Raw genomic sequence first — 15,189 nt, forward strand, 5'->3', positions numbered from 1 at the left:
ATGGATTGACAACAGCCCTGCAGAGAAGGACTTGGGGGTGGTCGTCAACAAGAAGCTCAACAGGACCCAGCAATGTGCATTTGCAGCCCAGAAAGCCAACTGTATCCTGGACTGCATCAGGAGAAGTGTGGCCAGCAGATTGAGTGAGGGGATTCCCCTGCTCTACTCTGCTCTTGTGAGACCCCACCTGGAGCACTGAGTCCAGATCTGGGGGCCCCAACATAAGAAGGATGTGGACCGGCTGGAGCAGGTCCAGAAGAGACCATGAAGATGATCGAGGGCTGGAGCACCTCCCTTATGAGGGCAGGCTGAGAGTTGGGGTTGTTCAGCCTGGAGAAGAGAAGGCTCCAGGGAGACCTTATAGCAGCTTTCTAGTACCTAAAGGGGGCCTACATGAAAGCTGTGGAGAGACTTTTTATAAGGGCATGTAGTGATAGGACAAGGGATAATAGTTTTAAACTTAAAAAGGGTAGATTTAGATTAGATATGAGCAAGAAATTATTTACTGAGAGAGTGGTGAGGCCCTGGCACAGGTTGCCCAGAGGAGCTGTGGCTGCCCCCTCCCTGGAAGGGTTCAAGGCCAGGGTGGATGGGGCTTGGAGCAACCTGGTCTAGTGGAAGGTGTCCCTGCCCATGGCAGGGGGGTTGGAACTAGACAATCTTTAAGGTTCCTTCCAACCCAAACCATTCAATGATTCTATGAAATAAGGCTGAAAGCGTGCACATATATATATAGGTGTATGTATATATATATATATATATATGTATATATAAACTATTCTAACCACAGAAAGTACCAAGATTCAAAGTTACCTCCTGTTATCTGCCACAAATGGCACAGTTCTCCAGTTTGAAAGAATAATATGCTCAAATTCACAGAAGACAGACATTTAGAATCCTAACAGATAGCAGTTTATATTGTTTAAGCATTTCCTGGTGCATAGATGAAACGTTTAGAAAAAGGACACACAATGAATCTTCTAACACCGCAACATTGTGGAAAAGACAACTTTAGAGCTAGAGCTTTATGGCTCTGGTTACCAAGAGTTTGAATATTCCTTATGTTTCTTCAGAGATATTCGTTACAATGAACCTGCATGCTGGACTAGCATGAAGAACAATATCTGGATCCCCATCCCTGCTTCTGCCCCTTCCCCCCAAATCCTTGCAAAACTGAATACTGGAAGAACAGCAAGAGATACAGAGCAGCAGTCTTTCACAACTGCAGCTATAATTTTCATGTTCCTCTATGTCTTATGTTTACAAGGATGCAGCACACAGGTATGTAATAATAGTTTCTGAACAGGGTCAGTTCTTCAAAGTCACTGTGCTGGTTTTGTGTGTATGTGGTGGGGGTTTTGGTAAGCGGGGAGTGGGCTACAGTGGTGGCTTCTTAAAGGTCCCCAGCTCCAAGTTGGACCCACCTCCGCACCAAGACCAAGCCAACTAGTGACAGTGGCTGTGCCTCTGCAATAACGTATTTAAGAAAGGGAACCTGGGAAGAGTTGGAGTTGTGAGGGCGACAGCTACACAAACACAGAGGTCAGTGGAAGAAAGGAGGAGGAAGAGGGAAAGTGTGCCAGTGTAGAGACTCTTTTGCAGCCCATGGTGAGAAGGCAGGCTGCCTGCCCTGCAGCCCATGGAAGATCACTGATGGAGCAGATGCCCACCTGCAGCCTGTGGAGGACCCTTCGTGGAAGACTGTCTCCCATGAGCTGGACACCACACCGGAGCAGGGGAAGAGTGCAAGGAGTCCTCCCCATGAAGGGGAAGGAGTAGCAGGACTGACCACAACCCCCCACTCTCTGCCCCCTGCACTACTGAGGGGAGTATGTAGAGAAATCAGGAGCAAAGCTGAGCATGGGGAAGCAGGGGCTGTAGCGGGAAGGTGCTTTTAAGATGTGGTCTGCTTCTCACTACTCTGTTAAGTGTTGCTGCTGTTAGTGTTTGAATTAAATTGTTGTTCTTTCTTCCTCTAAAGAGTCTGCCTTGTGTGTGTGACTAATGGGTGAGTGATCCCTCCCTGTCCTTATCTCAATTCCTGAGCCTTTTGACTTATTTTCTCCTCCCAATTCTTGAGGGGAAGGGGTGAGTGAGTGTCTTCGTGGTGCTCAGTTGTCAGTGGGCTCAAACCATGACAATCACCCTTGTTAAAATAAAGATTCCTGGATAACACTGATGAAAGAAAAAAAAGAAAAAAAAAGACAAATCTTTTTCCGACAGTAAGAAAGAATAAAACATTTCAGATGCATAAGGCTAGATGAGTTCTATGACAAAGTCAGAACAAAAAACAAAAGCCCCCAAAACCAACACACTTGATTAACTTTTTAAGAACTTGAAATTGTGCTCAATAATTATAGCAGTTAAATTAAATAATGCAGTGTTTAAGGATCTTTAAGACACTCTTTCCCAGACTGACTAATTTAAGATTAATAACCCTGAAATAATGCAGGTTTGTCAGACACCTACTTTTTTCTATTTCTTACCACTAGCTGACAAATATAACTGGTTTGACACTAAATATTTTGACCTATGCACAGTAGTACTCAGCAAGATTAACACTGATTTAAGAAAACAAGCACCCCACTACCCCATATGTGATTTCTTGTGTACAAACACACAGAACACAGATAAAGAACAGATTACTAATTTCTCATGCAGTTAGAGAGAGAAACCCTTCATAGCTAGAGTAATTTCCACTGAGATCAGATATAGACTGTAAACTAAGAACTATTTCTTCTGAAACAGGTGATTTATGCTCAATGTAAGTACTTGCTCTGCTACATTAGAAAATGAGCCAAAGAGACAGCATCAATCAGTTGATCTAGATATCATTGTCATACACGAAACATTTATCTGTTTTCAAATGAAATGGAATTCAAATTATACAAATAGAACAAGAAGATTTGAGTTGAATGTAACCACGAGGTCACCTGGACCAGACAGGATTAGCTATACTGGAATCAGTATGACAGACATTTGTCTCAAGAAATTGCATAATCTCCACCACTTATGTGTCACAGGGATGATGTTTAAAAGCATGTTAGTGATGTGCTAGCATAGAATCAACTCTCCCTGTTGGAAGACTCAAATATTTTGATGTAATTTTAGTCCATTACACATCTCCATTCACAGTGGACATGAAAAAAAGACTACTGCCTTTCTTCTGGCAGCCAACTTCTAAATATGAAATGATTTTATGTTTGTAATCCACCTTTTCTCTTTTAGATTAAAGAACCCCACTTACTTCTAATTGTCTTTATATGTTACACTTTCTAGGCATTAATTAGTCTCGCTGCTTTCCTCTGGACTCTCTCCAATTGATCCATATCTGTGCTCAACTGCAGTGCCCCACCTGGACATTCTATGCCATTCAGCTCAAAAGAAAAGATGGAAAAGTGACTTGATCATTGCGTTTAGGTACTTATACAAGATGACAGCTAATATTTTTCTGCTGTTGGTTCTTTCTTTTTACTCCCCCACCCCCCTTCTGACAAGGATATAATAATCTCCAATACGCCCAAAAATCACATTCAACTGGAAAATAAATCACAGTTTCCTAGCAGTAAAGATCATTTAAGAATTCAAGACTGTACCAGTGAGTGAGCATGGACATCTCATGTCTTTGTATCACTGCAATAGGTTTAGATATTTTTCCAGTAGATATGCTAAAATTGCTTCCAGGAAAAGTTTTATGTTCCATGTATAAAGATAAAAGAACGCCAGGCTAGCATTTCTGAACTCAGAGTTTTAAGAAGTAGAGAGAATTTTTAGAAAGCTTCCAAATAATGGGAAGCATTGATAATGACAATAAAGACTTTGTTGCAGAACTCGCTTCCTTCACCAGACACCGCTTATTTGAATCCTTCTTTCATTATTCACTTCCTACAAACACATGCCCAAATAATACCAAGACAGACTATTGGCTGAACCTGCAAGTAATTAAAGTAAATCGGTAAAACTTCAACACGGTAATGAGGTGTTCCAGTGTTAAGTACAAGCCAATTATCAATACCCTCAGTTGTTGACCCTTTTTTGTGTTGCTTTACAGACAGTCACTGAAAAATTTTGCATGGTGCAAGAAAAAAAAAAAAAAATCCACCACAAAAAAAAACCACAAAACAGAAACAAAACCTACAACACAAAGACCTATTGGGAAGTGTTGATTTTTACAGTCTACCTCCTCCTTACCTTTCTTGTGGAACAGCAAACCAGTACTCATGTTTTTTATCCCTCTGTGCATACTGTTGCATTGATGCACTTGCTTGTGAAACAAATGTTTTTCTCATGGGTTTTCCAACGCTTAGACACAGAAACTTGTGAGATCGATGTCGTCTTTTTTCTTTTGTAAGAGAAGAACCTATTAGTAAAGAAAAAGTAAGCGATCCACAATGCAGAAAAGAGCTTGAAATTATTAGTCAACTTCATATTACACAATACAGGTATATAGGACATGTATATGTAAGTAATAGGAGACAAAGTAACTTTTTTTTTGTTACATAAACCACATCAGAATAACTCAGAGTAGAATACATCTGAATAATTCTAACATTAATCTCTGCTTCCAACTTCAGATCACATTATGACAGTCTTTCATCCATGCTTGAAAGTATGTCAGAAAGTATTCTCAATGCATATCCCTCAACACTGAATCAGACATCCCTCCCACTGTTAAAAAGATACTCCATATACATGCAAAAGATACAGCATTAAATAAGTCCTTAGACCTGATTCACATATGTCAAAGTTGTTAATTAGTTACTTTTAATTTAAAAAAAAAAAGTTCTTGCACTACTAATAGAGGATTGAGATGAATTTTAAGTTGTTAGCTATATCATAAATGTCAAAAGTATGAACACCACTTCAGGATGAAGTATACTGGATGTTGTGGTATGGGATTTTTCCCTCCAGTAGTGTATTTAATTGAACTAATAGAATTATATGATTACCCTCAAGGTCTGGATTGTCAAGTCAGCACAAGGTAAAGCCTTTCAAAAATTGTTTCTTTACTAGATTAATTGCCCAAATCCTAGAACATGAGCTCCAGCCACAAGAAACTCCTTAAAGCAAGGAAATATAATGCAAATTTAAGAGTTCTTATGATCAGCTATGACAATAAAAGATTTAGCCTACCTCTGGTGTTACATGTACATACAGAGTTCCAGTTTGCTAGGACACTCATCTTTTCTTTACAGCTGAGGTTGTACTTCAGTGTCTGTGCAAACTACAAATATACTAAGCACAGAAAACATCACCTTCTTTATCTATAAATGTCTCTACTGTATGTTTTTCTCAAACATATTTTCACCACAGTGTCTGGGTAGTATTGTTCCATAAAATTTTTTTTTCCCCATAAATATTTAACTGTGTGCCTCCTAATTTTCAGTTACAATATTCTGGAATTATACCTACAGTATACACAATGGTAGAAGTAGTCATAATATGCATGCTTTAGAAGTATTTTCCAAATCCATAAACTCAAAGGTAAATTGTCAGATTAAAAACCCCAAATCAAAAAGAACCTAAAACAAAATGAAAAAACTGCTTCAAAGGACTGGCACACAAACTTTGTGGCAGTATTAGAGAAGTATTCTTAAAATGATCTGATATTTGGGATTTTGGTCTTTCAGATGCAGCAGTTTATAATTTCTCTGACATAGAAAGAAAAGTGGGATTTGTTCTATACCTACCTTAAAGAAAAATGAGTGAGATTTAGTTCCAGCTAGCAGAGAGAATGAAAACAGGCAATTTAGCCCTATCCTGAAGTCTCAAAATGACTATTTAAGATGCTTTTTTTCAGTGCGTTCTCCAATATATTTTTGTATATTTGATACAGAATTAATCAGAATAAAATATTTTAGCAATGGCTATTGAAAGGGAAAAGCAGCCTGACATACAATCTTGGCCAATATCCAGCTAACTAAGCAGCAAATAGACATGTCATCTTTAATGATATTTCAGCTTGTTTATTTGCACACAAAACTATAGGCCAGTATAATGTCTCCAAGGTGTCAACTACATCTAGGTTTTATTTCAGTCCAGTGGTTAACATAAGTGTCTGTAAAAGTAGAAGAAAATGTAAGTGTCCTGGGTAAAAAAAAAAAAAAAAAAAATCCAACCGAGGCCTTTTTTAGCTCTTCTAGACTACTCGTAATTATCAACTTATATTGCACCACCTGTTCAACATTCAGAACAAATAGATCATTCATTCCAAACTCAAACATTTGACCTCTGTGAAGTTCAATAAATGTTCCCAAAATCTTAGATGCTCAAATCTCCCACAAAAGAGAAGACATTCAACAAAGCCTTTCAATTAAGAAAGTCAACTAAGTCTTATGCAGGAGATAAAAAGACCTATCTAGGTAACTTAATGACACAAAACCCATAGCATGATTACTTCAGAGTTTTTGTCTAATAGATGGGATATAGACAGTGTTTCAATTTCTTAATGATCTTTTGCTTTTTAGTGACCTACTACTAACAGACCTGTCAGATTTAGTCTATTGTGACCTTCAACAGTTAAGCAATAGACCTGTGCTTTTACCTCGGGCTCTTTTTAAACTTGTTTGTAGACAAAGACAGGAGAAGCTTCACCAAATCTATTTAGACTGAGAAATATTAATTTCTAATTTACTGTTTTATTTGTATTCTGTTAATAAAACACGCAAGAATAAGAAACATACAATTAATTCCAACTGAAGTTGGACTGAAGTCATTGGCACAAATTTCCCAAAAGTAATCTGTGTTGGTTTTTTTTTTTTTTTTAATTATTTTTCTTTCCATTTTACCTCCACAACATTCAGTGAGGCTGTAACACCATGTGCAGGTTTCTAGCAAGCACCCCTCTGTCTGACTGTATGTAGGCACTTTTGATTATATGTGTATATACTCTATGACCTTACAGATCATTCTGAATGAAAAACCTGCAGTGTCACTCAATGATACAATCTTTCAGAAAAGCAACAGAACTAAAGCATCTAATATTACTGAATTACTAATAATATTCAACTGTAAAAAAAGTAGCAACTGTGGCAAAGAACACTTGTGCTTGCATTTTAAGTCACAACCAGCAACTACTGCTAGCTGACATTTTTGCCAGAGGATTTCCTCTAACATTTAAGGCATAAAAGCCAAACTTATCACAAAACAATGCAACTATTAGTCTGCCCCAAAATTCAGTTAATTCCTTAACAGAAGGAAAAACAATCATATCAGATTCTGAAGTGTAAGATAAATTTCTGTCAACTGAAGGATATACCTCTCTATTCAATACAACCTCAACTTTTAGTTATTAACATAAACAATCTGACCTTCACATATAATCTATTAGCTTGTGACAGGCATTACATAAGTTTTCTTTCTAGCCCCCAAAATATTGTAAAATTAAAACAACTAGTTTAACTCCATTAGTGAGATGGCAAGGCATCAGAAAGTGACCTAAGAATTTTTTAGAAAGTAAAATCAAATACATACAGAAACATCTTTAAGTTACTTAAAGCCATGACTTTTTCATATGAACTGAGCAACTTCAATAGACTTTCAAGGTAACTTCCAATAAATAATCCTAGGGCCTGATCTTTGCAGAGGAGTAAAGATACTCAAGAATGAAGCTTCGTTGTTCCCCATATTCATAGCATCCACATTTTCAGTTTCCCAATAATATTTTCCTCAATGGTTTATATAAGGTATAACTTAAGTATACATTCAAGCCAATGAAAAATATAATATATAGGGAGATGTGTTCTGCAGAACAATGAAAAACAACAAAAATTCTGATGAGCTGAGGGAGATACACTGTAAATGTTAAGACTAATACATAAATACTGACTTACCTTCTAATTGCCCCTCTCCCACAGTCACAGTTTTCTGACTAATTTCTTTTTGTGAATCCTGTTGCATGTTTTCTCTTTGCTGTTTGGTTTGTTGCATAGTGTGGGTCTTCCAGAGTTTGCGGAGCTCCTCAACTTCTGTCTCCGAGTCTTGCGTTCGTGCTCTCACTGCTTTTCCTTTGCCAGTTGTCTCCTTTTGAGATTCTGTGGTATCTTCACAACATGGACATTCCTCTCCCATCTTACTATCTCCTGGTTCTTTTCCCAGTGAGGAACCTTGATCATTGCCCACTTCTTCCTCTTTGTCACGCTCTTCATTACCATGTGATCCTTGCAAAGACTGCTGGAGGACATATGCAACATTTTCACTAGGTTCTTGTCCCCCCTTTATAGACATTTCAGCACTTTCTGAACCTAAACTGTGGGTACCAAACTGTTTAACACTTACAACCATTTCGGCACTGGATTTTAAGTTACTGGCAGCTTCATTTGAGTCTGAAGTGATTGTCAAACATTCAGCACTAGCCTGGTTTATTGTCTGGACAGATTCTGATGATGCTCCAGAAGATTTGTCCTGTCGAAGCTCATCTGAGGAAACAAGTTCCTCACGTATTGGAGAGAGTTCTGATTCTGTGAAGACATCTTCTGAAAGAGACTCCTCTGTGCTCCTTGGGGCAGTACTAGCACTGTCATTGCCTGTATCCCGAATCCTAGAATCCATTTCATCTGTATTGCTCTTTGCAGCTTTCTTGGAATGGCAAAGTTCCCTTACAGACAGCTGTTCTACATCTCTGTTGAGCAAATAAGAATGTTATTATAGAAGGTGCCTTTCCCATCAAGCTCTTTTATTTACTAAGTTTTGTTTAATGTTGAAAAAAATTTAAGGGTACTATTAAAAAAAAAAATCCAAACAAAAAAAACTCAAAAAACTAAGAAAAACTTAATCCAGAGCATCAGTACTAAGAAACAAGCATAAAAATGTGTTCTTGTAACACTAAGTGTCATGATGACAAAAGGTCTGCCATAAACAGATAGGACTTTGCAACTTCAGCGCATTACTTTTGCAAGTAAGGTGAAGTGTAAAAATAAAAGAAAAATAAAGGGAAAAACAACAAAAAGCTACATACAGCCATAACCTCTAAAGGCAGAAATCCTCCAAGATCTTTTAAGCTTTATCTACCGAAGAGGCCAGTACAATTGTATAGACCTATCCCACTCTATTATGAAGCTGACACCTAGCTCACTGGTAAGAAGTGAATGGCAGAAATCATCTGGTCTAACCTTAACTGCCTAAGCTAGTCAATGCAAAACAACTGGAACCATCAAGGTAGAATCTTACCATTCTGTTCATGGGAAATACCTAAGTTATTAGTGTCTTTACCGGTCAGGTACCTAACTTTGAGGATACCACTGTTAGGCAAAATAAATCCCAAACTACTTGGTAAAACTGAAGAAATTAAAGAGCAGACATCAAATGTTCATAACTAGTGTAAAAGAAGAAGCAAGCATAAAAGAATAACTTATTTTCCCTAATGGAAATAATCTTATTCAAACCTGCCAGAATTTCTACTAGTTTTAGAAGAGGAGGACTACAAGGGGTCTGTGAACACGCTCAACTATATATACATGACTCAAGCTCTTCCAGTGTTGTCAAAAAAACTTGAGTAATACACAACCTTCAGAAAAAAAATCGCTCAAGTTTAAACATACTTTTGACTGGAGTTCTCAATGCCAACGCCCCTGCTACCACAAGTACATTACATCTTCCATTACCTAGTATCAAATGCTTTTAAGAAGCTCGGACCTTAATCTCCCATCTTCAGGAAGGATAAATCTACTCCACATTTATATGACTTTTTATTCAGTTAGGTCATATTACTGACATTACTGAGATATCACTAAAATTCAGGATGTCTGCAAAGCATATGCACCCTCTTATCCAAGTATTAACATGAAGCTGATATTAATCTTGTGTTGATGTAGTAACTTTGCTTACAAAACATGTAGATTAGAGTTTAAGATTTATTACCTATTAGACTGAGTTGTTACCTTAATTTTTCAGGATTATGCTGGTAAAAAGTGCTTTTGGACAAGCAAAACCTAAGGTACATGAAATCCATTAAAAATCTGTATGTTTTCAGATGTATTTTTTCCAGTTTTAGCACAGATTGTGGCTTACATATAGAAACAATTCAACATGAAATTGCAGTTTTAAGAAGCAAAGAATCTATCAGTTTTGTGATCCATTTCCATTATATCAATAATCTTCTTTTCAGTATTCAGATTGTTTTTTCCAAGTTTAAACAGGTTTGACAGTTGGCAAAATTCAGAGAGAAAAAGAGTTAGCTACAACAGTGGAATATTTAGAAAAAGACATGTAGTGGGAAAACATGACTTAAGTCTCAAATACCTTGAGACATACAGGTCTTGTCAGATCTACCTGTAGCTGTTGGGAGTTCTGGTTACCACATCAGGAAATCTGAATGCTACTCTCCCAAAAATTTACAAACATGCCTCCAATTCTGATGAGGTTAAGCCACAAAAGTGCTGGAACTGAAGAAAATACTAGAAGTTAGTGTTCCATGTAATAGTTTATAAAGTGATCAAGAAAGATAAATCAAATTGGATATATAGGGCTCTGACCACAGTGTGACCTTTTATTAGTAGACATGCTTTCACTCCATATGCATTTATATTATAAACAAAACAAAACAGAAAATGCATGTGCTACAAGAGCACAAAAAAAATCAACAGAGTATTGAAGGTAAATTTGTAAGTCAACATTGAGTCATTAAGAAGCTAAACACGCTAGGAAAAAGACTGTTTTGCAATTTCAATATTATGATTCAAACAGGTAAATTAAAGAGAGTCATCTAATTTTCATAATCTCATTATTTACATATATATCAATTGAAGTAGAGACTATGAACAACTTTTTAGAACTCAATCTGGAAAACAAATTTTCAGAAAGCAAACCTGCTGAAGGCACCATCATTCTACATCAAAAGCCCCAGAAGTACCACTACAGTAATACAAACAACTAGTTGTTCTTTCAAGAAACACATTCCTTCAGGCAACAAACAAGACCATGCCAAGATACCAGTTTACTACCAGGTCTTTGCCAAATCTGATCTCAAAAAATGGTATGCAACTATGTCATTTCTTCTGGTGTCCAGATATTTAAGATTATGATGGAAGATGTGCTTCACATATTACCTTCAAGAACTGTAAAAGGGCATTTTTCAGAGTTACTGAGTATCTTTATACCTTACTTAAAATGGTTGCATTTTTTTAAGAGTTACGTATCTGGTAAACAGCTTTACTCTCTCACACATACAGACAACTCTATCTTGGTTAAAGGAGTCTACTTCCCTGCAGTTAGATGGTCAAGGTAGTCTGCAAACGTTAATGCTTAATGGGCTGTGATAGGTAAAGGTGGAATGATTTTTTTTTTTTTTAATCTTTTTTGGGTTTATTGTTAGAATTTATCCTATTTGAGGGCAGTATAAAAGTTAAGTGACAGAATGGAACAAAGATTTTTCATAATGCTGTTTAAAGTCTCTTTTAATTGTGTACTACTCTAAACACCAGTAAGTACGGCTCACTGACCACTGACAAAAATTCACTCTGTTCACACAAAACAAGGCTACACCTGAAAGCAAATATGTAGTTCCTCCACTAACCAAAAAGGGAAAAAAATATACTCCTAATGCCATAAAAATATACACAAATCTCAGAAAATAAGTCTTATGACCATTTATCAGAGCAACAAGAGTTTGAGAAGCAAGTGAAAAATAGTAAACAATAAATATCTGCACCTAAAGCTGTTTAAATTGGTCAACTGTACATCAGTTTTTAAATTACTGAAAAATCAAACACATCTGCTACTGTTTTCACAGTGGGGATTTGGCAGAGGAAATGGTGTGGTATCTCTTGCTATACATTGATTTTTAAAAGAGACCATTAAATAAAATTAGAATCCATATATACATAAGAGGATTTATTCTATATAGTATGTGAGAACTTAATGTAAAGCAAGTTATCTCAAGGGTCCAAGCCAATCTTTTATATTGTTCATAAAAAGGAAAAACAGAAGAAAATATGGGTTTGATAGTTTTGTATGGTCAGCAATATGGCTACAGTTCATATTTACTCAATGCTTTATAAATACTATTCTATCTTACATGGTTAATGAATCCTTAATTTTGCTGTCCACAATTTCCTTATACAGAGCAGCTGACATCACTTCTTCCATTGGACACATGATGCCATACTCTTCACAGCCGTTCTCTTGGACCAGAGGATCCATTTTATGAGGATCAAACATTATATTATTTGGCGTCACTAGCAGAACACCATTGACTGTACCCTAAAATGAGAGGGAAAAGAAGTGGTAAATTTTCTCCTTTGTATTTCAGCTTATTATCCACTTTTTGTAGGAAAGAAGTATTTTCTATTTTATTTTTAAAGCATCCTTATATTAATATTCAAGCAACTTCATACAGTTTCTTGTGTTTTTCAGTCATCTAGAAACATAACCGTTTTCCTGGGGAAGGAAATTTATGCTACTAGTTCTCCCAAAAGAAACAGTTTTGTTCCTCAACTCCTTAAGATTAAAAAAAACAAACAAAAAAAAACAAACAAAAAAAACCAAAACAACAAAACCAAAACAAACAAACAAAAAAAAAAACCAAACAAAAAACAAACAAACAAACAAACAAAAAAACACACACCGCCAAAAAACAGCCAAACCCTTGCATCCTAAAGGATATGCTAGGCAGCTCCTCTGCAGTAAAGATACATTCTTCCCAGATAACCACAGGGCTTACTGCTAGATTTGCAAGAAATTTCAAACATTGTCTAAAAGTTGACAATTCTCACTTTCTATTTTTTAAAGAAGAAAAACAAAAGTTAAATCTTCAAAAACTGCCATTTACCTTAATTTTCTTTATACAAAATCAGCAACAGTATCCAATACAAGTCATTCAAAGTTAATGGATCTGTTGACAGGACAAACGCATTTACAGAATGATACTGGATTAAAAATAATGAAGATTTTTAAAGATGCAGCTGCATCAAGATGCAGTTTTAGATGGATTTAATCACAATGATACTGCTGTAGTACATGCATACAAGTAGATTTTAAACTCCTAGTATGAAAAAGTTTAGAAAAAGATGATATACCATGAGCTGTAGATTTATTACACAATACAGGTACCAAGAAAATTTACAATACGTTTAACGTTTTTATTTTTTTTTAAGCATTAGGAACACATGCAAACACTACGTTACCTGCTAAGAAAATTCATTAAACTGATAGAACAGCAGAGTTTGAGCTAAAACTATGAGCTGGAAGAAATGTAGCTTTTTAGCAGGATGATAGTGATACTTCTGTTACAGATCTTGAATCCTAAAGACTTTACAAATTTAAAAAGACATTGAAAACTTTTGTGTAAGTTTCACAAAAGTTGCTTTGTGTGCTGCTGAAGCTTATCAGGAATTGAATAAATATCCAGCTCACTGATAGAATGTTCACAGTGATTACAAACATTGTGTATTGGGCGAGATTGACTGTTTTCAGTTTTGCTTCAAGACATATCAGCATAGCATGAAATGTAACTATAATCCTTCCCAATTCCAGAAATTCTTTCCCAGCACTGCGACAGTGGATGACCTTCACAATAGGAAAAACAAAGATGGCACATAGTGACCAGAAAATTGCAAGTTATAAAAACCAAGCTAAAAACAGTATTAAAGTCTACAGCAATGACCAATGGTATCAGTGTTATACTAAAATTAAAACAGTCTCAAAAGCAGCTCAAGCATCTGTACCTAAGTCCTCTTAGTCATTCAGTGCCTAGTCAGGTTTTCTATGTGCCTTTTAGAGTTCAAAGCATAATACTGTACACTTTAAAGTCAGCAGAACATATTTACATAATTCCAAGTTGTTTAAGACACTGAAACAAAACTGTCACTGGCATTTCCTTCCCAGCACTGTATTGTGGAAATAGACTATCAAGGTGCAAAAGGAACTCCAGGAGGATGACTATTAACCGAAGTCTATATTTGGTTATAGCCACTGTAGTCTAGAAAATAAATTTAACATGACTGCAAAAGTCAGTGAGTCTATTAAGAAGAACAATTGCTTCTCTTTAAACCAATATGACTTCCGCAAATTCAGGACATAATGCAAAAAAATTCCATAGTTTCTAAATCTGAGCTGCTTCATTAATGACCACACATAAAAGTGGAATTTTATTAATATTGTCCAGATCTGATCCAGAAAAGTCAAGGTCATAGCCTTGATGGTAGTCGGACTAGATGATCATTGTAGGTCCCTTCCAACTGAAATATTCTATTCTATTATTTCATGGCCCACATGTTGCATGTGGATCTTCAGAACACTCAAGGCTGGAGAGACAAGAAAAAAAAAGTAAGGTTATATGACTGCTCTAGCTGAAGAATCTGAATGTTGAACACCAACTTCCAAAATTATGTGTTACTCTGTAGAAGAAATCAGTAATCAAGTTCATTGGAGAACTCTTCGTTTACAGACTAAGATTTTGTCTTCACTTGTTCAATATTTCATGAACCCTCCTTGATAAATTAACTACACAGGAAGTGCTAAAGCTTTCGAGGCAATAAAAGGAGATGACATTTTTTCTATCAAGGGGTGAGCTGTCACAACTAACATACTGCTCATGTCAACAAGGTCTCTGGTTTTATTAAACAAACTCAAAATTAAATGTTTTATCTGTGCTCTTGAAAGCAAGTTAAAAGACTGTTTCAGCTGGCAGTCCAAGTCAAAAACTGATTAACTTATTTTGCAATAAAATATTCTTTAAAAGTTTTGTAATTCAATTTTACATGGCTCATCTGAACCCTAGAGTCACAGCATTAGAATAATGTGTATGAAGAACCAGTTGCATATCTCCTCCTCATTTCAGTTATCTTGCTTCAGCCACAATTTTAGCAGTTCAGAAAATACTAACGTACCACCCCTCCCAAACCCCACAAGGCCAGTCTTGTCAATATCTTAAAAGAAGTGCCATCATATCCAGAACAGAAGTGTTTCCAGGACAAATCTGAAGCCATTTAAACAAATTGTAGAGTACCTTGTGGCATTTAGGCTCAAACACTGAAGAACAGTAAATATAATCTTTCTGCAGGCAAGTATTCAGCCAAAGAAGTGTACAAGACTGCTGACTGCATAAGGAAAACAAGTTTAAGAGACCTATTGTTCCTAGAACAGTTTGACAATGACCTATCTGATGGCAGAAAAGCCCTAAAGCTGCACATCAAGCAGTTCTCCTTGACACATATGTAAGATTCTAAAGCCTATCCACGTGGACTCAATCAG

The 15,189-nt window shown here is 36.4% G+C and overlaps 1 protein-coding gene across 6 annotated transcripts in view; it reads right to left on the bottom strand.

Moving 5' to 3' along the window:
• Window positions 1–15,189, bottom strand: part of OXR1 (oxidation resistance 1) — a 297,516-nt gene that overhangs the window by 38,228 nt on the left and 244,099 nt on the right. For all 6 annotated transcript variants that reach the window (XM_042785937.1, XM_033000142.2, XM_033000138.2 and 3 more), the window contains 3 exons: window positions 12,014–12,198; window positions 7,833–8,620; window positions 4,192–4,360 (listed from right to left, as the gene is read on the bottom strand). In XM_042785937.1, the coding sequence (XP_042641871.1) occupies window positions 4,192–4,360; window positions 7,833–8,620; window positions 12,014–12,198 (1,142 nt within the window). The remainder of the gene's footprint in view (window positions 1–4,191; window positions 4,361–7,832; window positions 8,621–12,013; window positions 12,199–15,189) is intronic.

The sequence above is a fragment of the Tyto alba genome, unplaced genomic scaffold, assembly GCF_018691265.1.
Source record: "Tyto alba isolate M040663 unplaced genomic scaffold, T.alba_DEE_v4.0 Super-Scaffold_9, whole genome shotgun sequence".
NCBI lineage: Eukaryota > Metazoa > Chordata > Aves > Strigiformes > Tytonidae > Tyto > Tyto alba.